Below are 24,032 nucleotides of genomic sequence, written 5' to 3' on the forward strand. Positions count from 1 at the left end.
TTGCCCAGTGTGGTTAGGAGTCTTCCAAAGCCATGCATACACCTCACGATTAGGCAAGTTGGGTTGCAAAGATGTAAACTGCTTTTTACTGCAGGTTGAGAAGGCACCCACATCAAGCAGATGCACTTGCTGCTGTTCAGAGGGATGGCTTTCCTTTCATGCACCCAAGGCCACAGCATTTCTGAGGCCCTGGAGCTGAGCTCCAGCATTAGGCAAAGTCACCGAGTGGCAGCTCTAACTGCGCAGGTATTTCTAGCAATACACACGGCCACTGGCTGACCCACCTTCTTCAAGGGCACACATCCAGGGGGGTCCAACGTGCAGGCAAAGCTGCACAAGCAGGAGTCAGGCCCATCTGCAGAATCTGGTGACCTCCTGACCACCACCACCACCTGGATCTTAACACAACCAGCTCCTTGGGACACCGCTGTCAGAGGCGTCACCCTAAGCTCCCCTCTTCCCGGTCTAACTTCATTTTTCTCAGGAAACAGAGCTTGGCCCGAAAGCCTTACACTGGTACGAGTTTTCCACGTGAAAGGCAGGGGAAAGGGGGTGTGGGTGCACATGCATAGGCTGAGAGGTGCTGCACTGGAGCCTGTGCCCCAACAGGTGCGTGTTCTTGTTCTACTGAGCATTGCATAGGGGAAATAAAGGCTGATTTCTAGCTGTTTTATGACTTCCTTTTATTGTGCTGCTCATCAGCTTTTCTGGCTCTGCTGGCAACAGCGCCAAACAGCTTGTAAACATCAGTTTTAATTTCATTTTCTCCACCCTCAAGCAGTATCAGAGAAAAAAGTACCTAGAGTGCTGGGATGGTGACCACTGCACTACAGGGCAATCAGGAATTGCCCAGTGTTGGAGAAAGGAGCACAGTTAATTGCTGCCAGATTCCTTTTGGCTTTGAGCAAAGCAAAACATGCACAGCAGGGAAGAAGGGGTGGGGAAGGAAGGAGTGGTACCAGGAAACATCTGGGGGGAAATTCCTACACCTAGTTTCTTACCAACTAACCGCAATATCTGAGGTAGTCTAAGGAAATCAGTGTGCATCAATACACAGCCTTTCTGCTTGCAAACCTACCTTTCCTCACGTTCCCTTTTTTGTTTACGAGCATGACGGTCCATCACGCTAGTTTTAGTCCTTGTCTTCTTCCAGGAGTAGTAAAATTTCACCAGGCTGGCTATTGATTTGTCAGGAAGCTGTAAATTAAACACGTATCCTTTTATATGCTTATATGTAAAGTAACCCCAGGAGTTCACCCACAATTGGTTTGGTTTTTGTCAAGGAACATCTGATTCTCTACTTTAAATTCTCTGAAAATTTTAAGCGAGGCAGTTCTGCAGCCTTTCAAAAAAATAAAGAAAGGAAGAAAGAAAAGAAATCTGTAGGGGACTGTTTCAGGTTAATGCCTACCATTTGGGACATCAAAATCTATAAAGAGCGTCTCAGCAAGCCTCCGCTGACCAGCCAGGTAGCTGGTTCCCTTCAGAAAAGAGGAACATAGCAAGAACAAATCCAAAATGGATCCTTGAAAGTGAGCAAACAGTTTTAAAAGCCAACACAAGCATGTGTAAGCAAATGTAGGAATTGCTGAATTGCAGGCTACATCCCAAACATATCTTTGATGTCAGGTTAAAAAGGCCTATCCACACCATTCACATGATGAAATCTATTCAGAGATCTCAACAAAAGATGCTTTCAAAAGGTGAAACATCATTGTATGGTTAACTGAGGATATCGGAAAACCACAAGTCAGATTTTTTTTTTGTCCTCTTACACTAACTATGATGCCCTGTAGCTATGAGAATAAAGTCTGCCTCAGGAAAGAGTAAAGCTACATTAAGCCTAGTTCTCTACTTCTGAGGTATTCAGCATGCATATTCTTACACAGGACTTCCACAAGGTGAAAGACCAGCCTTTCGCTGAATGAAACAGGTTTTAGATAAAAGTCTGATTCAGCTTGGAGGGCAGGATGGCTGGGGAGGAAAACAAAACTGAGCATCAGCCAGACCTCTCTTACTCAGGTACTAGAGCTGAAGTCTTCACTTGCAATTAGCTGGTTCTCAGACTGCAGATTGACTTCAGGTCCTAACAGTGGATCCCACCAGAACTACCACGCTGGTCCACAATTGCACACAGGCATAGCTCCACCTGCTCTGGCAGAACATGGACTGTGCCTCCTCAGTGAGCTACTTTGGTGTTGGGTTGCCAGCAGCCATGCAGCAGGCTGGTACGTTGAGATTACAGAGTTCCACAGAACAAACTCAGGGACAAGGCTGTTTGTGACAAACATCAGCTTGGCTATAAGCACACGCTGCGAGTGCCAAAACATCAGAATCAGCTCCGGTAAGTAACGCGACTCACTTTTCATTCTCTGACTTCAGTGACTTTCCCTCTGTTCCAAGCCGCAATGGTGCTAATGGGCCAACAGATATAAACTAACAGCTAACCCGCTCCCCGGTTCCTGTCCCCTGCTAAACACAAAGCTTTGTGCCATTTAATTCCTTTCATGTAGGATAGTTTTTTCTGGGAGAAACGGTAAAAAAAAAAAAAATCATTACCCAGGAACAGTGTATGAGCTTGGCTTCCCTGTATTGGAATGCACTTCACTCAGGGACAGAGTCATGTTGCTGCACATAAACTGAAGGGTGATTTTTTATTTTTATTTATTTATTTATCGCTTTAGTGGTTAACCAAGCAGCAGGAAGGCCTTCACATTCCTCTTTCTTTTTTTCCCTCACCAGGATACTCCCTCCCTCCATGTAAGAAGAGAGGAATAAAGAAGAAAACTGCTTCACTCTTCAGGAGTCCCCAACTCTCCAGACTGTCTGTATCAGCTGCCACAGTATGTGGACACCCTTGTCACCTGAACCAAGGCAGCTGGAGCCCACAGGACTGCAAGAACAAATGAACATCAGTGAAGGTACATTCAAGGAGGACATGAGGAGAGCAAGCCTCTTCCTGCCACCTTTTTGGAAAGGGACCTTGCATCTTTCCTTCATGCTTGTGAGGCAGGTTGCCTTTCCCTTTTCAGCAGGATCAGCAACACAGACCTTCAGGTGTGCTTTAAAGAGGCTGAACAAACTACAGCTTCCTTCAGAAAGTCACAACCATGGTTGAAGGAGAGAGAAGAACAAAGTCTGGTTCCCACCCTGGTGACAAGCTAGTCAAAGAAAGACTCAAGATTTAATTAATAAACAACATCTACATCCCATCCTCTCCATATTTCAAAAAGGATCTCTCATTACCTTTTGCTTGAAGTCAGCTTTTTAACATCCTGCTCCCTTATCCCACACATACCCCAGCGATTCCCTTTCAGGCAGAAGTCTACCCTTGAAGTTTTCAATCTTAGTTTTAAAAATATAGCTAGCAATTGAAAGCAAAGGACTGAATACTTGAAATGATATATAAACCTCCACCACGGCATCCACTGACAGTCCCAAATCACATTAAACACAGACTTCATACTCAAATAAAATGAATTCCTAAAAAGCAGGCTGCAAGAAAGGAAATCAACTTTGCACAGAGATAATCTTTACTCAGTGTGTGGGTGGGCACGTGTGTACAGACCATGCCTGAACTCCAACTGAGACAAACACTACCATGGCACACAGGGGACTGAAAACCATAATTTCCAGCCAATAAAAATTGCACAGTCAAAGTTTATCCTGAGCTGGTAAAGCACTTCAAGAAAACACTTCTGCAGAGACTCCAGAAGCAATGTTGTTTTTATCTAGTCACAGTATTATTTTTCCTCCAACATCCCCTTTGGCCCGTTTTCTCTCAAAAGCATTAGACAGCAGTTCAGCACGATCAGCACAGGAGATCATCCAACTGCCTGTTCTGCTTTTTCACTCCTCTGACACCACTTACCATCTGCTGGATCCTGTGAAAGGTTTTCCCATGGAAACTGAAGGCCTGTTCAAACAAGACCTTGTCTTCCACTGTCCACTCATCTGGGAATGGAGTAAAGTTTGGCAGATCTGCCAGAGACTTCTCGATGTTGTGCTTGTGCCAAAACAGCATCCCGAGAGCCTAGAAACAACAAGGACACCACAGGGACAACTGTAATCACAAGTTGTATTATTATATGCGTGCAAAGGGAGAGCTACAGCATTTTTCTCAGGCAACACGCTGACCATAATTTTTAATTCCCTGCTCCATCAGACACTTCTGTGTGCCAGAAACCTGGAGTTTGACCCCACACCCTGCCAGGTTTTGAGGAACTACTGGAATTCACACAAACCATGGAGGTAGCAAAGTAAGAAGGGAGTACCAACAGAGAAAGGGGAGAAGGAAATCAAAGACGTGATTCCTACTTTACGAATCGTGATATGCACAGGACAGATAAGCAGAGCCTTGGGAAGACTACCTATAAACCAGACTGGACTTTAGCACTGACAAGAAGTTTCCTGACCTCCCATCGTTTCCCGTGCAGTCAGGAGGACGGTTTAGTTGGCTGGGGTTCCCTTTGGGTGTTTAGGGGCTTTTTTTGAGGGGGAGGGCAAGAAAAGGCGAGAGGGCGGGGGAAGAACCAGGAGAAGGAAGGGGCAAAGGGTGCTCGCAGCTTTGACTAGCTGCCGAGACGTCCCCGGCCAAAAGGAGGAACAAACCTCACTTGTTTTAGGGGCTGCTCATTTGTTCCCCTCAACTACATCTCGTTTCGCTGTGGCAGTCTCCGGTTTCCAGTTCCACAGGCGAAGTGCGTGCGCTGCGCTTCAGCACCTGCAAACGGTCCTCCTCCCGCCTGTCCCCAGACACTCACTCAAAGCCACCCCTCTCCCGAGGGTGATGTGTTATGACACATCACTACATCTGGCGTGCTGGTGACCACCGCGAGTCATTTTAGGAAGGCCTGACTCTGCAGAGCTAGAAACCAGCCTTTCACAAGAGCTGCAAAGTGAAAACAACACCTAACATGCTGAGTAAAACATCAGAGGAACCCGCTCAGCATATGCAAACTCAGTTTGGGTTTCGCAGCCTCGGTTACCCTCGTCTAGTAGTTTCATCCTGTCCACTCAGAGCTACAAAATCCCTCTGAGTTTGGGGTTTCCCCACCGTGCTTCGCTATGCAAAAAAGCAGTTCCCCTTTGTGTTCTTGCTTCACTGAGATCTGCACGGGGCAGGACTACGGGCATTAGCCTTATCCAAGATCTTGCCCTGACCCTGCTGGCCTTTCAGTGGCGCCTAAGCACCCTCTCTCCCCCGGTTCAAAAGTCCCTTTGCCAAGACGCAGAACAAGAAAGGCTTGGGCACGGCCCAGTCACTAGAGGTGGCCCAGAAGCCACACACCCAGTTATCTCCGTCCACTCTGGAAAGCGTGAAGCCAAAGAAACTATTCTGCAGTCGTGAAGGACCAAGCTTTCTCTCCTGTCATGCCTTCCAGCTTCAGGTATATGCTATACCAAATATCCCTGTGAGAAAACAAGGGGAAGACATGGAAGGAGCCATTTTGGTGCTAAACACCGCTACGGCAGGGCTAAAGGGATAGCTGTTTCCACAAAGCGAAGGGTCAAAAAAAAAAAAAAGCTCTTCCTTATTGCTGTAAAAAAGGAATAGATCCATTTAAAAACAACAACAAAAAACATCTAAGATGATGGCTTATTATAAACAGATGACACCTGCAAAGCACTGAGAAGCTCTTATACACTCCTCCTTCACCCCTGTTCTGCCCAAGGAGGGCTCTCTGCCCTCGTACACATGAGCACACAGCTTTGCCAGCGTTATTTGTCCCAGGACATCTGACCCAGGCTGGCAGGAGAGCACAGCACATGGCCAACCCGCTGTAGCGCTCCCAAAAGCCCATAACCTCTACACCTCAGCGCGACTGCCTGCCGCAGTTTGCCAACACCAGCCCAAGCAGGCTTGCCCTGCCAGAGCCTGCCCTTTGCCTGCCTCGAGCTGGCGAGACTGAGGGGACTCCCTTGGGCACAGCCCCGAGCCCTCCGGCAGCCGTCTGCCAGCAGCAGAGCCAGCAGCGTGGCGCCTGGCCACTAACAAGCAGGGAGAAGGGACAGTGACACGGGAGCCATGCTGGCGAGGACACGGCCAGCTGGAGGGCCGGTGCTTGACCCAGCCGGCCTGCCAGACAGCTCGCCGCTCGTCCTCACTGCCACGGCAGGCGGGCACGGGTGGCACGACAGCAATCCGTGTTACGGCTGTTAGCCAGGCAACCTGCACAGGAGACTGGCTGTCTGGGAGTGCATGTGTGGGCAAGGCCTACGTCAGCCAGCAGAGCCAAATCCTAAAGTGGCCAAATCCTAAAGCTCGTCCTGACTGGCTTCCAGGGGTGCCGTATGGGCTCTTCCAAAGCTACCCAGCCAACAGTGACACTCATGGTACCTGCTGAAGAGAAAGCGTCCCTTGGTAACACAAGCCACGGTACAAGGCAAATCCTTTCCAGTTATTTCCTAGAACTGCCTAGCTTGGTTGTCTAGGAAATCCCAAAGGACCTGGGACACATGTTCATCTCCAGAGTGCTGGAGAAAAAGTGGAAAAGTTTTTAGAAGGAGGGACATTTTTAGCTACCGTGCCCTGGTTTGGAGAGTCCCAAAACTTCTACTTCTGTACCCAGAGGAGGGGTGGGCAGGGGGAAGGCAGATGGGAAGGAGGCGCTATGAGGAAAGGGTGGGAGGTATCTATTTCCAACATTAAAATGAACACAAAGCTGTTAGCCAAATAAAGTTTTCCAAACTACAAGAATTCGGTTTGTCTAAAAATCACAAGCTTCATTTTCATCGTTCTTCTGGATCAGTCTACACTCTCCAAATATTTCTCCACTGAAACAACGAAACTGGCTTTTATTATCCTGAGCTTTTATTACTCTTTTAGCAAACATTACCCACAATTTCCAGTACTTGGATATACCTATCTCAGTTGAAGTGAGCCATCCAGGATTTCATTTGGATTGAAGTATGCAGCCTTTCAGTGCTTTTTTGTTCTTTTTATTGGCATTTTCTGCTCTTAGAAACTACAAATATTAACTCTGATCATCCTGAGTTTTCAGAAACTTTTGCTGGCTATTTCGATTTTAATGTTCACGTCCCACAAGAAGTCTTTTTGAGGATGAATATCAACCACTGAAAGCCTGACTCAAAGACAGCAGAATCATTTAAATAAACCCCCTGCCTGACCAAATCACAGACTTCTATGGTAATAGGCAAAAGCCTATGAACAAATTCATAAATTTTCAAGCTTTCTTAGAATCCCTTTGTAGAGATTACAGTATGTAATTTGCCAATACAGTAAGTCATGAGATTCCCCGCCTTACCTTTCCGGGCAAGTATTAGTGCATAAGGAAACTCTAGAGAGAGTTCAGAAAAATTTCCCCAGTCGCTACTCATCTCCCTAGGCAAGTGTTGAAATCAGTGTTAGTTAATACAGGGAAGATTAGTACACAATCCTAGACCAAGTGGAGTAAAGGAGAGGTCTGCACCTTGAAACAGGATTTCAGTCCCTAAGCTAAAGGCAGTGGCTAACCTCAGGGACAGCTGGTGAAGTTGTCTACTGGTACTGCACAGACACCTGAAGAGCTCATTTATGAATGGCAAAATCATCTGCAACACAGTCTTAAGGTGCGTAGCCCTGGATATTGGTTTGTCTCAAAAGAACGTGATGGTTCAATAGCTCATTAATAATCCAAGAGATCCATGAAGCAGCTGTGGAGCAGTCAACTGGAAACTGCAACACAAGCAGGCAGCAGTCCAAACACACGTCATTGGTCTTTTTAATATTGTTTAGGGGTTCCGAAAGCATTCACCAGGTGGTCACCTTAGGACACATAATACTTGTGGTCAAACTCTTCTAGAAACTATGTCATTGTTTTTGTTTTCTTCTTTTGACTCTACGTAAAATTCAAGGTGAACTCTATAATCCCAGAGCATGGGTTACCATTAGGAACAGCCAGTTTGGGGAGAAGTAAACAGAAGAAAACAGACAGTTAAAAAAAAAAGTAAGGGAAGAAGAACTTGCAGACAGTCACTTTAAGCCAAGTTTTAATACCTGCTGAAAACAACTTTTTACATAAAGTAAGCATTCAAAAGATTGTTACCTGCTCCATATTGTATCCATGCTTCTCTTTAGCAATGGCAATGTATTCGTCCACTGAAAAACAAAGAGAAGGCATAAGGGCATTTCATACAATTATCTCATCTCTTCTTCCCTTCCCAAGCTAAAACACAGTCCTGCAGCTCTGACTTCAGCCATGGTCTTTGTATCCTCCACACAGAACTCACATAAAGAGCTGCTGTTGCCAACCATTCAAGAAAGGAAGGAAACAAAAGAAAAACAGCCAAACTACTACATATTGTCCTTAACAAGCTTAAATGATGCATGATATCCAAGCCAGTTTCAGTACTTCTGAAACACAACATATAATATTTCAAAACAGGTATTTTTGAGTTAAAAGCACAAGCATTTCTCCCATGATCTGCTCTCATTTACTCTCTGAAAGTTTCTAATATCTTCTTCTAATATCAAGTTACCAATCTTGTTCTCCAGAACTGCAGAGATATGAGTCTCAACTCTTTTTTTTTTTTCCTTTTAACCCCCCCACCCCACAGCAGCTGTTTTCTTAAGAACAAAACACCCCAAACACGATCCATACCCTTCCAATACTGCCAGAATCCTAGCATTACACAATCACTGCAGATATCTTGGCAAATTTTTCAGTCCCTATGCCTCAGCAATTCTCATCTTGGACCAAACCCGACCTCTACATACCAGGCCCCTGCAAGTTTTTTTTTTAACCTTTATAACATGAAGATGCCCTGTGGATTTGTATTTTGTATAGACAAAACTAAATCCCAAATGTTTCTTCCAGTATGAGAGACCGAGCTCACATTACATCCAACTGCAACTGGATCTAAGTCAGTGCTGATCTTCCAAAACCCGTGTCCTTGCACTTGGTCATCATTAGATACACCATAATGATAATACCCTTGAAAAACAACCTAAAAGTGAGACTCCCACTTCACTTGACGGAGCAGAGGATGCTGGAAGCATTGGTTGTCTGTAGGATTCCTGATGCGCAAAGCACCTGGAAGGCTTCGAATAAATACACATGGCCAGAGTTCTCACTGGTGTACAAATATTGAACTTCAAGACAAGTCACTTAGCAATGAGCTCAGAAGTCATTCCCCCCCTCTTTCTCTGCACACACTTGCGGAGGGATGCAACCAAATTCCTGCGCTGAGCATCCAACAATGACATGGAGAGCACGCACAGCAACTAAGGAAGGAAACGGTTCTGTGAGCACTGCAGCTGAGGAAGCCACATTTCCCACGGTTTGTGCCTCATGATTAACTTCAGCTCTCACATGTGCTGCTCCCATGCCTTTTGTTCTATGAGAACCCGCAGTGACTCGCTGGTGTCTAACAACATGGTGTTTCTTAAAGCCTCCTCTTCATGGCAGGACACTCCTCGATTCTGACTTCAACTGAGCAAACTGAGCAGTGAGCTCAGAAGTTACTGGGCAAAACAGAGAGGACAGATGAGAAAAGGCACAGCAGGAGAGCACCAGCCTCTTGACTTCAGCTTGTCATCATTAGAAACAAATGAAACCTAGGTAAAGTAGACAGCCCGTCTTACTAGGCAACACGGCATTTGATATCAATGCCCATCCTTCATTTGGCAAGATGCATTAACTCATTTTCACACAATTTTTTTTTGCAACATCTTTATTTTGTTAAGTGCCATGGAGAAGCCTGTGAGAACATTAACACAGCCGCATGTCGTGGCAGGAGAAGAGCGTGTACTGGATGCGGGCGCAGCCGCACGTCGGCAAGGACACCCCATGGAGTTCTTGCTCTCCAAGCTCCCACTTGCTCTCCCCACCCACCTGCACACAACGGGCACTCCCAAAGACTGACGAGCCTGTTTGTTGGACCACGTTCGGGATGGGTTCACTAAGTTCTATTAGCCCTCTGAGGAAAGGTGTAGCTGCAGCCACTCGTTTGCAGCCCTGCAGGAAAAACGCATCTGTCTCTCCAAGTCAGCAAATCGTTTCTAAGGACCGTGCTGGACTGGGATAAAAACCCTCCCTTCTTGCTAACAGCCTTTTCTCGCGTTATGCAAACATAGCAGAAGAGTTGCACAGATGGTGGAGGTGACAGGACGGTGACAGAGGCTTCTTAGGCTGAAATTGCTGCATTGCTGAATTGAACATCCTGATGGTTTCAGCAAGGCAGGAACCTCTGAAACCAGCCTTGCCACAGGAAAACAAAAAAGGTCACAGAACCACAGCTCGAGGAGATAACACAATCCGGGAGGACCACGTGGGGACAGCTAAGGGAACGGCCTCTTCTTCACACACCATCCCTTCCCTCCTCACGCTGAACAAGGAAGGGAAGAAATGAGGAAGGGAAGATCAGTAGGATGTGGGCAGATGTGCAACTTCTGATGCTCCCAGACTTTATAAGCATAGCAAAAGCAGAGGCTGCCAGGAAATCCTAAGTATGGCATTTCCCAGTACTTCAGCTAAGTACTCTTGGCTTCCTTAGGCCAGGTATTCCACATGCAGTGTGATAAATTTTGTCTAAGGGGGAGGTGAAGGAAGGGAGGAGGGAAAGGAGTTGTATTCTCTGAAGTCCAAGGCTGAATTAAGCCCTTGAATGCTAAATACTGCTGCATTAACTCGCTCACTTCACTGTAGAAAAACCTACGGTTCCTGATTTGACTTCAGCATCTTATCCTTTAATATATACAGAGAAGAGATGAGATCATTCTGCTCTCCAGCATATTACATTTCTTATGCCAGACACCATAGGCAATGAAAGCATACTTCTTCCCTCCCTTGCTCCCCACCCCTAAAAATCATTACAGCCTTTTCTCTCCTAATCCTAAGATCCTAAGAACATTAGCAAGGATCCCCCACACCAGTGAGGTTTTTCTTGAATTAAGTCAGAACACCACAGAACCAAATAGTCTACTATCAGTAATCGGCACCATGAAAGGAGACAGGATGCCTTTGTTGGCATGGTGGGGATCTAACACCTCCGTGTTGTACCTCGCTGCTGCAGCAGAGGAAGAGAAGAAGAGAGACAATAAGGCAGTAAACCAACCACGAGCAAAGGAAAGCTCTTTCTATCCCCTAGAAGTGTTTGCAGAAGAAAGGACAAGGAGTCCGTGCTGTACTCTTGTACACAGGCAGGGAACAAGCTGACCTGGCCCACTGTGCCTGTCGTTTCTTGGCTCGTTGTGGCTCGCTCACTTCGGTGCTTGCACCATCTGAGAGGTCTGACAGCTTCTCGAGCACTCCCTTCTTTACCATCCCCCTCCACACGAACTGAGCAAGAAAGAGCAGGGCACCAGCTGAGTCACAGGATCCCTTTCGCCCGCCATACCAGCAGAGCCTGGAATTGCCACAAGCTTAATGCTTCACATGCCACACCAGACAAATAAGCGCTCCCTTCCATCTCTGCCTTCCCCACGCACTTCCAGCGAGCCCAGGGCAGCGGGCACGTGAAATTCTGCTCCGCTGCATTTCAGTGGCGTTCAGGCACGCTCGGCGTGTAACCCAGCGATCTGTTTAGACATCGGAGTTCGGAGCCAGAGGAGCCTGGGGCAGAGCCCTGCTTACACCAGACAAGACGGTTTGCCAGCCCAGCTCTGAGCTGCTTTCCAGAAGAGGGAGGACAGCAAAGCAGCCCCAGCATAAGCTGGGCCACCGCACGTCCCTCTGCCAGCACAACTTCAGCTGAACAGGGGAGCTGAGGACATCCTCCCCTCCCACCCAACTCAGCGCTGGGAAGATTTCTGCGCAGACCGGGCCAGAACGACAACACTTGAGCAGAGACAGTCGTGTGACACAGGAGATGCTCTGCTCCTGTGGAGGCTCTTGTTGCTACTAGAAACCAGATGCGGGAGGAGGGACAGAACAGAAGCACAAACTGGTTCGTTTCTTTACCAGTTCGGCTACATTGCTTCTCTTGCATGCCTTTTAGCTGTGCGGGGAAGAGCAGGACCCCCCCGCACACCCCCTGCCCAGGGTGGAGTGAGCGCTAACCCAAACAGCTCCGTCCTACAGGCAGTCGTGTGCAGGAAGGCAGGAGGAGGATAAAAGGTGAGGACACGAAGGGAACAGAGCCACACATACGTACTCACCAGCAAAGAGGAGCACAGGGTGCTCAGATGCTTTCAAAAAGCACCTCTCTCTAACGCAGGGAGGGAGATCTACAAAAAGATGACCGAAGGACCCCGAGTGTAGCATTAACACAAACAGAGAAGGGAGATGTAGGGGAACGGGAAAGGGAGCAGAGGAAAGTGCTTCTCCTCTGCCATCTAGAAAGAGGAGTTTCTGACCAAAATGGTGCCATCAGCCCCCTGAACGCTGTGGTCTTGTTTCCAGCCGTCTCTCTCTCTCACAGCCTTTTCTTCTGCTAGCCGCCTTTCCGCAAGAATTCCTCACTAGAGGCAAAGGGAAGGGGACCCTCTCGGCTGACACGAGCAAACAACTGCATTGCTGATTTTCAGTCCCGCATCTTCGAGCAGTGAATTCAGAGATGTAAAACAGGAGCATTAATTTGGGGATGGGGGGTGGGAGAGCTCCGAGAAGAGAAACGCCTGAAAGCAATGCCGCCCCTCATCACCATTCGATCAGATGAAATGCTCTCTCCAAGTGGGTCTTTTGGGAGAATTCCCCCCACACCCCAGCCCCGGTTTGCTTCTTACAGACCCCACAGGTATCACGTCGTGCTTGGTGGACTCAGTGACCCCGCGGAGGGTTTGCAGCAGAGGCAGGAGCGCTAAAGCCTACGGAACGCACCGGGAATGCAGAGGTAGAGCTGTTGCTGCAACCTCAGTTCACCCCTATTACTGGGGTACTGCAGGAGCTCTGAACGCTTTGCATATTACGTGATGCAATACCCTGACAGAACAGGGTGAAATAAGGACAAAAGCAGCAGCCTTCGCAGCCTCAGTAATGCGCTTCACGGGGTTTGATCAATGCTGGAACCTGTGAGGAATTTCGGATGTGGCTCTCCATCTCCCCCTCCTCTCCCTTCTCCCTTCGGAACAGAAGTCGTCGAGACCCAGAACAAATCAATGTTATATAAAGAAAATAAAGAGCGGGGATTAGACATATACATGTGAAATCCTTCCAATTTTCAAAACACTGTTATGACAGTACACAAACAACTCGCCACAGTTTCCACCTCGGCGTAGAAATAAATGAGCAGCTGCATTGCCGTCTCGCCGCGTCGGTGGAACAATCCTGCCACCTCGTGGCCCCAGCACAGGAGAGGAAGCCACGAGAAGTGCCAAGCTCAGACAACAAAGCGCCTCGCTCAAGTGAGCAGCAACAGGAGGCGGTGGGGAGCAGGCAGAGACCGAAGCGGGATGGGCCTGACCACTTTTTCTGGGTGGAATCACGTACAAAAGCAAACAAAACCCATCTACTGAAAAGGCTGTTATGCCTTGGAAAAACTATTTCCTCTCCTTGGCAAGAGGCAGCGTGCCACAGGCAGGAGAGGGATGGAGAGCCAGGGCACAGCCATGTTTTACAGCCCTTGCTGCACTCACCTGGGCAGGTACGTGGCCTCCTTTCAGACCGATTCTAGGAAGAGAGAGCACTAGAGCGACACAAAGGCTACTTCAACGCTTCATGAGTTAAAGGCATGTGAAGATTTGGGCCTTAACTCCACTGTATCTACAGCAGGTGAGGCAGAAGTCTGGATGCAGCTTCAAGGCAAAGAAAAACTGACCTCAGCTGGGGAAGTTACCATGATCAGGAGCAAGACAAAATACCCTGCAGCAGGGGCAGGGTACCTCGAGCCAAGCGACCACACAGGAGGCCTCAGCTCCCACCCACCTACCTCCCCATAGCTCAGACTCCACTTGACCATCACCTCGTCTCCTTTGGCAGCAGGGCCAGGGTAAGCGTCCCTCACCCCCAGGCACCCTGAGGAAGGCCAGGTCTGAATGGCAGGGCTCGTCCTCCTAATTTCAGCGAGCCTTTAGACTGGCCCAGCCAAAAGCGGAGCTTGCTCCTTACCCCAGCACAGCACGAGGGCAGGGATGAGCAGGCAGGCGGGAACAGGCTTGGCTGGATGGAAACCAGCGCCGATGAGGAAAGTCGCTGCCAGCCACACCTGGAGCCAGGGAGCTGCAGCCTCAGGTAGCAGAACGAAGGGATGAAATGGAGTGCCCCGCTGCTGTGAGATCTGACCCCTGCAAGCAGCCCTTGTGCCTGCTGACAGTTTTATTTCTCAAAGTGAAACACGCTAACACGCTAGCAAATAAAAGCGGCTATTTCCCATCTCTCTTTCCTAATCCTTCCCTTTGCATTGCCTGCATCTGAAGGTAAGTCCAAAGTCGAAGCTCCAGTGATGGTTCAAGACCTGATCCCCCTGCCTTTAGATTCTGCTGCATCAGCAAGAAAGCTGTACCGCAGACGCAGGTGTACTGACACATCCAGCACGGCTTCTGCAGCTTGTCAGAACCATCTTAAGCCGTTTACCAGGAAAGGCCTTTTGCTAGTGGTATACGCGTTTCCCTTAAAGCTTCTGCCAACACAGGCTGGTTCCTGAAGTTGCGCCCTCAGCTGGTGCATCAGGAGGAGAAAGGCTGGGCCGGGCTTTCAGCACGGGGAGTGGGGCTGGTGGCGAGGCCTGCCAGGAGGAAGGGAAGGGAAGCCTCCCTCGCTGACGTGTGCCTCAGAGGCCACGTGGATACACACCGTAAGGACGCGCACAGAGGACTCCGGGGAGAAAAGACCGCTTCTTGCACGGGCAACGCATTTAAGCTCCAGCTAGAGATTCGCTCTGCCCCGGCATCAATGCTGCTTTCCTGGAGGGGTGGCACACCTGTACCTGCAGAGAGCCCCGGGTGCCTCGTATGTGCCACAGCGGAGAAGGATGGGGGAGATCTGACAGCCCAGGGGAATCTGCACCTTTGGGACCCAGCACCAAATAGGCAGAGCCACTCAGACCACTAACCTACGAGGATATGGGTTCTGAACAAAGATGGATCATCCAGCAGCGCAAATCTGACCCTAAATCAGAGAGGCACTTGACTGCATCGAATGTAATGATCTAGAGGGTTGGGATCCCATGTAAGAACATAAAGCAGCACACGGTACCTGCTGGCAGGGAGGGAATACTCAATCCCACATGTGACCTTCCAAGACGCAGATAAGAAAGTGAACATGGGGTAAATGAATAGAGCACATGCCTAACAAGAGCAGGTTTACAGCAGAGCAGTTCTTTGCACGATTCAGTACAGCGCTCCCAATTCGGTGCAAGGAGTCCCAAAGCCAGACGTACCCTGCTATCAGACCACGGCTTGAGTTAACTCTGCCGAGAAGCTCCAGCCTCAGATTACATACTTCAAGGCAGGAACACGCCCAAGCAATGCAAGTAGCAACATTATCAATGTACTTGTCACAACAGGTAGAAGATTTTAAAAATTATTTGATCAGATGGTTCAATGCAAGAGACATTACCTTGGATTAGAAGAAGCCTCCCTCACGCAGATTTTATTATGGAAATTACTACTTTTTGCACTCCTAAAGAATATCTGATTCCGTGCATCATTTCCAAAAGCCACAGATTCATAGAATGGCTCAGGTTGGAAGGGACCTTAAGGATCACCCAGTGCCATGGGCAGGGACACCTCCCACCAGCCCAGGTTGCCCAAAGCCCCATCCAGCCTGGCCTTGAACACCTCTAGGGATGGGGCATCCACAGCTTCTCTGGGCAGCCCGTGCCAGTGCCTCACCGCCCTCTGAGTGAAGAATTTCCTCCTAACCTCTAATCTAAATCCCCCCTCTTTTAGTTGAAAGCCATTCCCCATTGTCCTGTCATTGAGCAAAAAGTTGCTATCTTTTTTATAAGCCCCCTTTAAGTACTGAAAAGCTGCAACGAGGTCTCCCCAGAGCCTTCTCTTCTCCAGGTTGAACAGCCCCAGCTCTCTCAGCCTTTCTTCATTCACTACTACGGAAAAAAAAAAGTTTGACACACTAACAACGGAGCCAGTGTGGGGAAACAGACTCAGACTAGCAGTCTCATGCAAGGTTCATCCTAGGTCTCGTACCTAGAAACATCTCTCAACTCCTCATCCACATGTCATGCTGTATATGCTGAAATTCGTTTTGTATTATACCAGCTGCACGAAAACACAGCTTTCTGAACAAGTGAATAAAGTAATTTGAGAAAGAAGCGACCTCATACGCAAAAGCAAACGAAAACCTACCAGAAAACCTAACACGGAGCAGCCACTCTGGGTCAGCAGACTACTCAAAGGCCAGATCAAGCAGCCTGCTGTCAACCAGCCTCAGAAGGTGCCAGTGAACACCCAGACACAAAGCCCTCTAAAGAGGATGAAACCTTCCACAGGGTTCACTTCCCACCCTCAACAAGATTTTGAAGGCTCTTGTCCAAACCCAGAACTGTTACGTTGCCCACTGTGCTAGGAAGACGAACTAATAAAAGCACCGTTATCAGAGCCAAGCTTCTTAAACAGCACGGGTAATTCCGCTACGCCACGACCCAGGGCTTTTGTGCAGCATGAGGGCACACGCGCAGAAGGGGTGTGTGGGAGCAGAATAGCCATCGGGCTAAATTACAGCTCATTATTACTGTTACTGATAATAAAACCCATCGCGAGAGTAGGAGTCATGCTGACCCCCTTTATAATGCATACAAAAGCCAGAGAAATGAACAATTTGTCCCTCAGCCACCTCCTTGAAGAATGTCACTCGGGTGGATAGGACGCATCGGGCAGGCCAGCGGACAGCGAGGGGAAAGAAGCCGGAGTCACGCTGCGGAGCTGCCCACGGCTGCTGGAAGGCAGCGACGTGCTGAGAGCGTGGAGCTGCTCGGGCAGGGCAGAGACCTCCAGGTGCGGCCACCAGCCTCCAGCTCTGCGGCAGCTGGAGCAGGAGAAGCCTCTGCTCCGGGACGGTGAGGGGTTAGTCACAAAGGCAAGGCTTCTTGGTTTGATGTGGGGGTTTGGTGGTTGCTGCTGGCCTCCCTCACTTCCAAGCACAGCTAGATGAATGAAAAAAGTCTGGAGCAGATACTGGTTCTCAGCTACCCGGAAGACCTCTGCACTCGAGTGAATAAGAAGCTGTGAAACTAGATGAAAAGGGATAGGGACTAAGCGAAGGCAGCTTAATGTTGGACGTGAACTAATCTTCACTGTATTTTCTGAAGTACTTCTGAGACGCTTTTGTTCCTTCTACACATGCAGTTAAAAACCCATTTTGAGATGTTTGGGACTGGCCCGTTCTGAGAAGGGAAGGACCTTTTGACAGCAGCACTCTTTGCACTACGGCACCGGGTCGCTGAGAATCAAAATTTACATCTCAAACTTGCTTGGAAAGGCTCCATTATCCCCTGCGTGCAAGCAAGTTGGAAGGAAGCAGAACAGAGACGAGACAAACACATCCAACGCACAGGGGACTGCGTAACCTAAAGGGAACGACTTACCTCGAGGGTGGCTGTGGCTCTAACCCCCAGCTGTCTGCCCCAATCTCTCGAAATTCCTATCCTTGCTCGCTGCAGGAACAGGTCAGCTGCTGGACTAAAGCAGCTGCTTCCTCACTGAACATGGCAGGCCATGAACTAAGGCAACAAACAAGTGCCTGCCGCAGGTTAAGTCAAAGCGGAATTCCTGGTACCCCAGACAACATGAAAACATGGTATGTGGTCACTGCTTTTAGCCAGGGTTTAGAAGCCCAGTCCTTACTCAAGTTATTATTTATTACTTCCGATGCTTGCCGTGCTAGGAAATTCATAACTACCCTTACCATCATGTGAAAGTGCATGAGAAGCATATGATTGGAAAATAACCTGAATGTGGAGGGCAAAAATAAGAGTACAGGAAAAATAATTAGCAGGAGTGGTTCCTAATTAGAGCAAAGAATGCTAGAACAAACATTATGGAGAGGGAAGCTCTGGCACATGTTCTTGAGAAAGTCTGGCTGCTCTGCCTCCTGCACCAGCACCTCTGTAAAGGTCACACTCAGCAGCAGGATGAATTCATCACAGCAAACTTATGCCCGTGACGTCCTCAAGCATTCCTCAGCGAAAGACGCATCCCACAAGAGCTCCTCCCTGCCTGCACACAGCTCCCATCGCATCCCTGTAAACGTCCTCCTGTTGGTGCTTTTGCTGACCGGCCTGCTCCAGGACAAAACAGTTCCCTTCCAGATCCTGACCCTTCTTACTCTTCCCTCAAAGCTACAGTAAGAGACACGAGGTCAGGAAAAAAAGACCTACCCTGAAAGGCTCAGAGCCTGCCATTCCCGCTAAAGCCGGCAAGACGGGAGCACGCTCGGCCCGGCCCAGGGCTGGGCCCGAGCAGCACAGCGTAGCTGCAGCCTGCTAGTTCTTGTTACACTGGTCCTACAGCTTACACAGCGCCTATCAGGCTGGCTAGGACTGCTCCCAAATGCATTTCAGATCAAGGCTTGCTGCCAGGGTGACTCTTAACAGTGCTATCATCACTCCATTACATCCACGTCATCTCGTCTCTAAACTTCTCTTAGAAAAAAAAAACAAAAAACAAAACATGCATTTCTTCCCAGTGCCAGCTCTGGTTCAGTCCCTGCAGTCGCAACTGCGGTGGCAGCTGGCATTTTCAAACTGGGTCATCTCGACACGTTTGGAGGCCTGTTTCTTACTGCAGTGAAAAAGAGGAACAAACAGGTGGCAGGAGAGAACAAGGCACATGAAGAAACTGGTGACTGCCCCCCCCCCTCCCAGCACAGCAGCAAAAATTCCTCCGGGATTACACAGCTACCTTAGATAAGACGCCCTTTTCCTGGATACTCTCCAACACATTTCTCTTTTTTGGGGGGTTTTGGGGGAATTTGGGGTTTTATTTTTTTCTTTATTGTTTGAAAAAGTCCACTGTACCTTAGGTGAAATGCACCCCAAACACGCGCGCACACCAGTCCTTTCGAACTAAATTGCTTTCCCGGCTCTAATACAAACCACTGCTGTGAAAGGGTTAAAGCCTCATCTTCATTTAAATATGCATCCAGGATCCAGAAATATCAACCTGCAGTAATAATGATGAAAGAGCTGCTCTGAGATTTCCACACGGCATTGCAACAGCAACGAGCACAGCAGCTGACAAAGGGGGAACTGCAGCTAAGTTTGAGGCAACCCAGCCATTTCTGGGATACACCCAGAGCCTTTGAAGCCTGCTATCTTTTTTTGCTGTTGGTAATATCGACACTTTAAGCATCAAAAGTTGCCTCAGCTGAAATGAAATGCTGCCTACCTTCATATTTGAGCATTTTCTTAAGTGCAGCAACTGCAGCTTCTGGTAGAAGTGGCCATTATTATTTCTATAGCTACACTCGAGCAGAATCCTAAATTAAACACCAGTTATCTCATTTCTGGATTCATGGACTTGAATTCTTCAGCTATGGTATTTGCATCCAAGCTTCACAGCTGCCAGGTTCGCTGCATAATATGAAATTTGGATTAGGAATAAACATAAACCCAATTCTGCTCTTCCATTAATCCTTTTGCTGTCACTGGGACAGCCAAATTGGTATTTCTAGGGAAGGAATGGAAGGAACACATACAAATAGAAAGATCAGAAGTGTTTTTTGCCCTTTTTTTGCCTTTTTTTTTTTTTGCAGGGGGTTGTTTGTGGGGTTTTTGTTTTGTTTGTTTCCTTTCTGTCTTCCCTGGAAGCAAGAAAAGGTGAGCATCTAGCTGCAGGCAAGAATTATAACCCCTGAAGTCCACCCCTCAGAGACCTGGAAGCTTTGGATCTACCTGGCAGCTATTTTTAAGGCTAACATTTTTCTTATTCTCAAAACAAAAGGGGGAAAAAAACAGTAACAAAAACCCTCAGACACAAACAAGAAGAAAAACCCCAAACAAAAAAAAAAGCACAATACACACGCTCCATCTTACAAAACCTCCCGCTGCACTCAGCCAGCCCCAAAGAAAAAAGCCTAAGCTCGGCTCAGAGTTCAACACCACTTTTCTCTCTGGTGGCAGAGCCTGAGCTGCTCCCACTCTCCCACCCCAGAGCCAAGGGGGCTGCGCTCTCCGTGCCAACGCAACCTTCCGTGGGGTTGCATTATAAACCAGATCACTGGGTCGTAACCCTCCAGCAAGGGGGATTGGAGGGAAGGGGGGAAATCATCAAAACCACAGTTCCAGCTATTTCAAAGACCTTGCTTGCAGCATGTCGGAGAGGAGGGACAAAGCAGCTTTGCTGCTGCTGAACACACACGGGACTCCATCCTCCTCTTTGTTGCTGCAGGGGGCACAGGGCTGCGCTGGTTCCTGGGTACCTCTGAAGCATTAATCGCATTTCGAACGCATCCTGTTAAACAGAGGCTTCATTTTTAAAGGGGAAATTTTAAGATCGCTTTCCCCGGTCTCGTCTCTCCCATTTGTGGTTTTCCGCTCACATTTATTTATTGCTAGCGCACCCTGTGCCCCAAGGAAATGAGGAAAATGAGAACTGATGATGGCAGTTAATGGAGTCGTATGTCCACACAGAATTCACAGGCCAAAATAAGTGAGCCGAGGGTGAAAGGATACGTGGAAGCAGAAGCCCTTCTTAGAGCCATTTGGCTCAGCTACCCACTGAAAACAGAAACTCAACACAGAGCATGTCGAGCCTTCTCAAAGCCACGCTCAGCACCCTGAGAAGACAAATATTTTCCTGTCCTCTATTCTGTCGGTTTAGGTTAGAAAATCCAGATTAAGGTGATTTTCAAGCTCGTGTCACATCCTTTTAAAGGAGAAAGGGAAGAATAACCACAGCCTGTTCTATGCAAAGATTAACCCTCGAACCACAGCTCGAGACAGCCTCTTGTCACTTAGAAGCAGCCAGCCCTCCGAAATCTGGGGATCCACCTCTCCGTGGCACCTGAGGATGGTTACCAAAACTCTCTCACCCACGAGGCAGTGGCTGGCAGGCTAACAACCAGCACACGCTCACAGCCTCTGGCAGGATCCAGGCTTTGAGCTCCCAGAGGCCGACTCGGCACTCCCAGGGCTGGGGCACCGCTGTTGAGCGGGGACAGGTCCCTCCCCTTGCCAAAACGCACCCCACAGGGTTAACATCCCCAGTAACCATAGCAACCAGCACTTCTTTCTCCATCAGAGCCTCAGCTGGCACGCTGCCGCCTTCCCAGGACCGGGTTTTGCAGCACGTTTCGGGACCCCCCCCAGCCGCTTTTGTCCCCAGCCAGGGGTTTGGCCGAGCGCACGGCGAGGGTGCTGGAGCACCTGCAGCTCCGTGCGACTGGCATGCCTCCGTCCCCAGGTGCCCTGGGCACATCCACCGTCCTGCCCGGGGAAAAGGGGGCTGGCTGCGGTCCCCCCAGGCACGCTGAAGCGGGCACAAGGAGAGGCAGGGGCAGTCCCGCAAACAGGGTAACAGAGGGAGGGCTGGGGAGCGCCCGAAGCTGGGGCTCTGCTCTGCCATCGGGTCGAACAGAAGAGCAGGGGACCCATCTGGCAGCCGTGACCTGCCCTCCCAGGGGTGCTGGGGACAGGGCCGCCTCTTCAGCACCACCCAGAAGCCGCAAGTCCACGGGGGACACCCACCAAAACATCCCCACGTCCCGATAACGGTGAGGAACCAAACCTCACATCCAGGGCACGTGTGCGCTGTCAGGAAGAGAGCAGACAAATGACTTTCAAAACAGAGCTTATCACAAGCTAAACAATACAGCTTTCTCCTCTCGTAGTTCACCTTTGAACTACAGATGCATAAAAGCACTCATCACATCCTATTCTCCTGCCCGGTTTCCATCCCTTCCTCCTGGGCAGCTGCAGCATGCCAGCACTTGCTTATTTCCAAACCAACCCAGTGCCATTTTCACGGTCCCACCCATTGGAGCACTTGGCACAGCGATAGACGCTGCTGCGGTATAAATAGCTTCATGCTGGCCCAGCTAACTCCTGTGCAGGATCTCCACAGCATCATTACAATGCATTTTTCACTCTCTGCCTTCCTCACCCCCACCTCCCACGTGCCAGGCAAAGAGAGCGGATGCCCGTCTCCCACCGAGCTGTTCCTGACCCCCTCTGGCAACTGTCATACTCCCTGAAAGAGGAGCCCGACAGTAGATAAGGACCACGCTGGCAGCGTTCGGCTTTGGGATCAATATGGGGCAGGGCAGTAAGCGGTTTGTACAGAATTAATGGTTAACAAGGCCCAGGATAAGAAAGTGAGCAATGTGCCAACAGATACTTTTGTTTGTGTGTTTTTGTTGTTGTTTTTTTTTTCCTCTTTTTAAATCTTCTCTACCATATCCATTATTTCGTGGCATCCAGGCAATCAACTCCTCCAACGTGCCAGCACACGGGACGCAGACAACCCGTAACCACCTGCACGAGCCTGGAGCAGCAGGCACGCGGGTTCCCCCACCAGGCTGTCAGGGCAGACTCGCTGGTCCTTCCAGGGCTCGTTCCAGCAGCCTGCAGAGGACCCGCAGACACGCACCTCTGCCAAACACCAGCACGCGCAGCTCCGGGCACTGTCGCAGGGCTGCTCGCAGGTTTCTGTGGCACTTGGGTACTGGAGGTGGATCCCAGGAGGCGGATCCCAGGAGGCCGCACTGATTCCACAGAACTGCTCTGCTCGTGGGACCCACCAGCTCTGAGCCATCACTAGCGTGTGCTGCAGTAACTTCCACCTTCACACGGAGCCCCAGGAACACAGCAAAGCCCTAAGACTCTTACCACAAGAATAGGATGGATGAAATCCTAGCTAGGATTCACAGCATTTACAGACCAAGGGGCTATGCCAACTTTCTGGAGACCCCAGCTCCTTCCGTTCCTACTTTATATGGCCAATGATTTCCCCCTCCCAGGATAACACACATCACAAAAACCCATGGTTTAAAAAGGCATCAAGAAATAGGTGCCTTCACTTCCCTGGATAACTTCCAATAGTCAATCAAAAGAATTAAAAAACACACACTCAGGAATTTTATTTCAGTCTCTGTGGACTTTTCCTGCAGCCCTTTATTTACATTATATACATCTTTTACTATGTCAAAATTCTCCTTTGAGAAAATTCAACAGTCCCCTTTCAGCCTCTACTCAGTAAACTGAACAGATGGAGTTTGCTTCGTCTTCAGTTTTCAAAACATTTCAGTAGCTCCCATTCTCCATTCTTTTCTCACATTTTCCATACTAAAGCCGCTATTCTGGCGTTTGTTTTTTTTTTCCTGAATGCTGCAGGATTCAGAGGCAGCAAACCACTCCAGTTACCACCTCATTCTTTATCCCACATCACCCTTCGGGGCCAAGCACGACGTTGGGAAGCCCTTGCCAAATTACCTGCCCACTGTGCCCCTAGAATTGCACTCCAAGCTACTTCTTTCCAAATATCGGTCTTGATAAAGAAGGTAAGGCCAGAGCTTTCAGCGCTGAGACTTGTAACTCTGCAGTCAGGTCATTAAGAACCCACTACATTGGCATCAGTCCAAGCTAGGAAAAAGACCCAAAGCATTCCGTAAGACTAGCGGCAGTGTTCGCTTTATTACCATCTTGTCAACCTATGGCTTACCCTCAGTTTCTCTCCACAGCAATCCCGTATCAACCCCATATCGTTGATGGAAGTGTGGATCATCAGTCCTATTAGGCATTCTCACAGACCCCATTTAATTAGCGTTCACCGTCAGCAAATGCCAAGACTGGTAAGTGAACACCAGAACAGCTGAAGAGACTTCCTTTCCCCTGATGCCTCTTCTTCGTAAACCACGAAGCAGATTAGGGAACTTTGCATGCCATACACCAAATGCTCTACAGACTTTGCAGAGCACTGCAGTGCTTTCTTCTTCATAGTTCATTTTTGGCTAACGCCAGGCAGAGGTAGGAATGACTGATACTTCCTTCGGTATTGTCAGCTCAATTTGAGCTAAGACAAAGAAATGTCCACTCTTACCTTGTTCTTGTTCTCTCCCTCCCTGCAGAGCTGCCCTCTCCCCACCTGCTGGAGAGTTCCTACCACCCCCAGGCCCCCTCAGCCACCTCTCCCAGTGATCCTTGGCTGCTTGCTGCTACCAGATTGACAACCACATCCCCACACCCAGCTAGGTGCC

At 49.0% G+C, this 24,032-nt stretch overlaps 1 protein-coding gene across 1 annotated transcript in view; it reads right to left on the bottom strand.

Annotated features, from left to right (window-relative positions):
• Positions 1 to 24,032, bottom strand: part of RCOR1 (REST corepressor 1) — an 84,554-nt gene that overhangs the window by 16,367 nt on the left and 44,155 nt on the right. Inside the window, exons 4-6 of the mRNA XM_040557553.1 lie at positions 8,049 to 8,101; positions 3,872 to 4,033; positions 1,079 to 1,197 (exon numbers count right to left, since the gene is read on the bottom strand). Coding sequence (XP_040413487.1) covers positions 1,079 to 1,197; positions 3,872 to 4,033; positions 8,049 to 8,101 — 334 coding nt within the window. The remainder of the gene's footprint in view (positions 1 to 1,078; positions 1,198 to 3,871; positions 4,034 to 8,048; positions 8,102 to 24,032) is intronic.

Source organism: Cygnus olor, chromosome 5, assembly GCF_009769625.2.
Source record: "Cygnus olor isolate bCygOlo1 chromosome 5, bCygOlo1.pri.v2, whole genome shotgun sequence".
Taxonomy (NCBI): Eukaryota; Metazoa; Chordata; class Aves; order Anseriformes; family Anatidae; genus Cygnus; species Cygnus olor.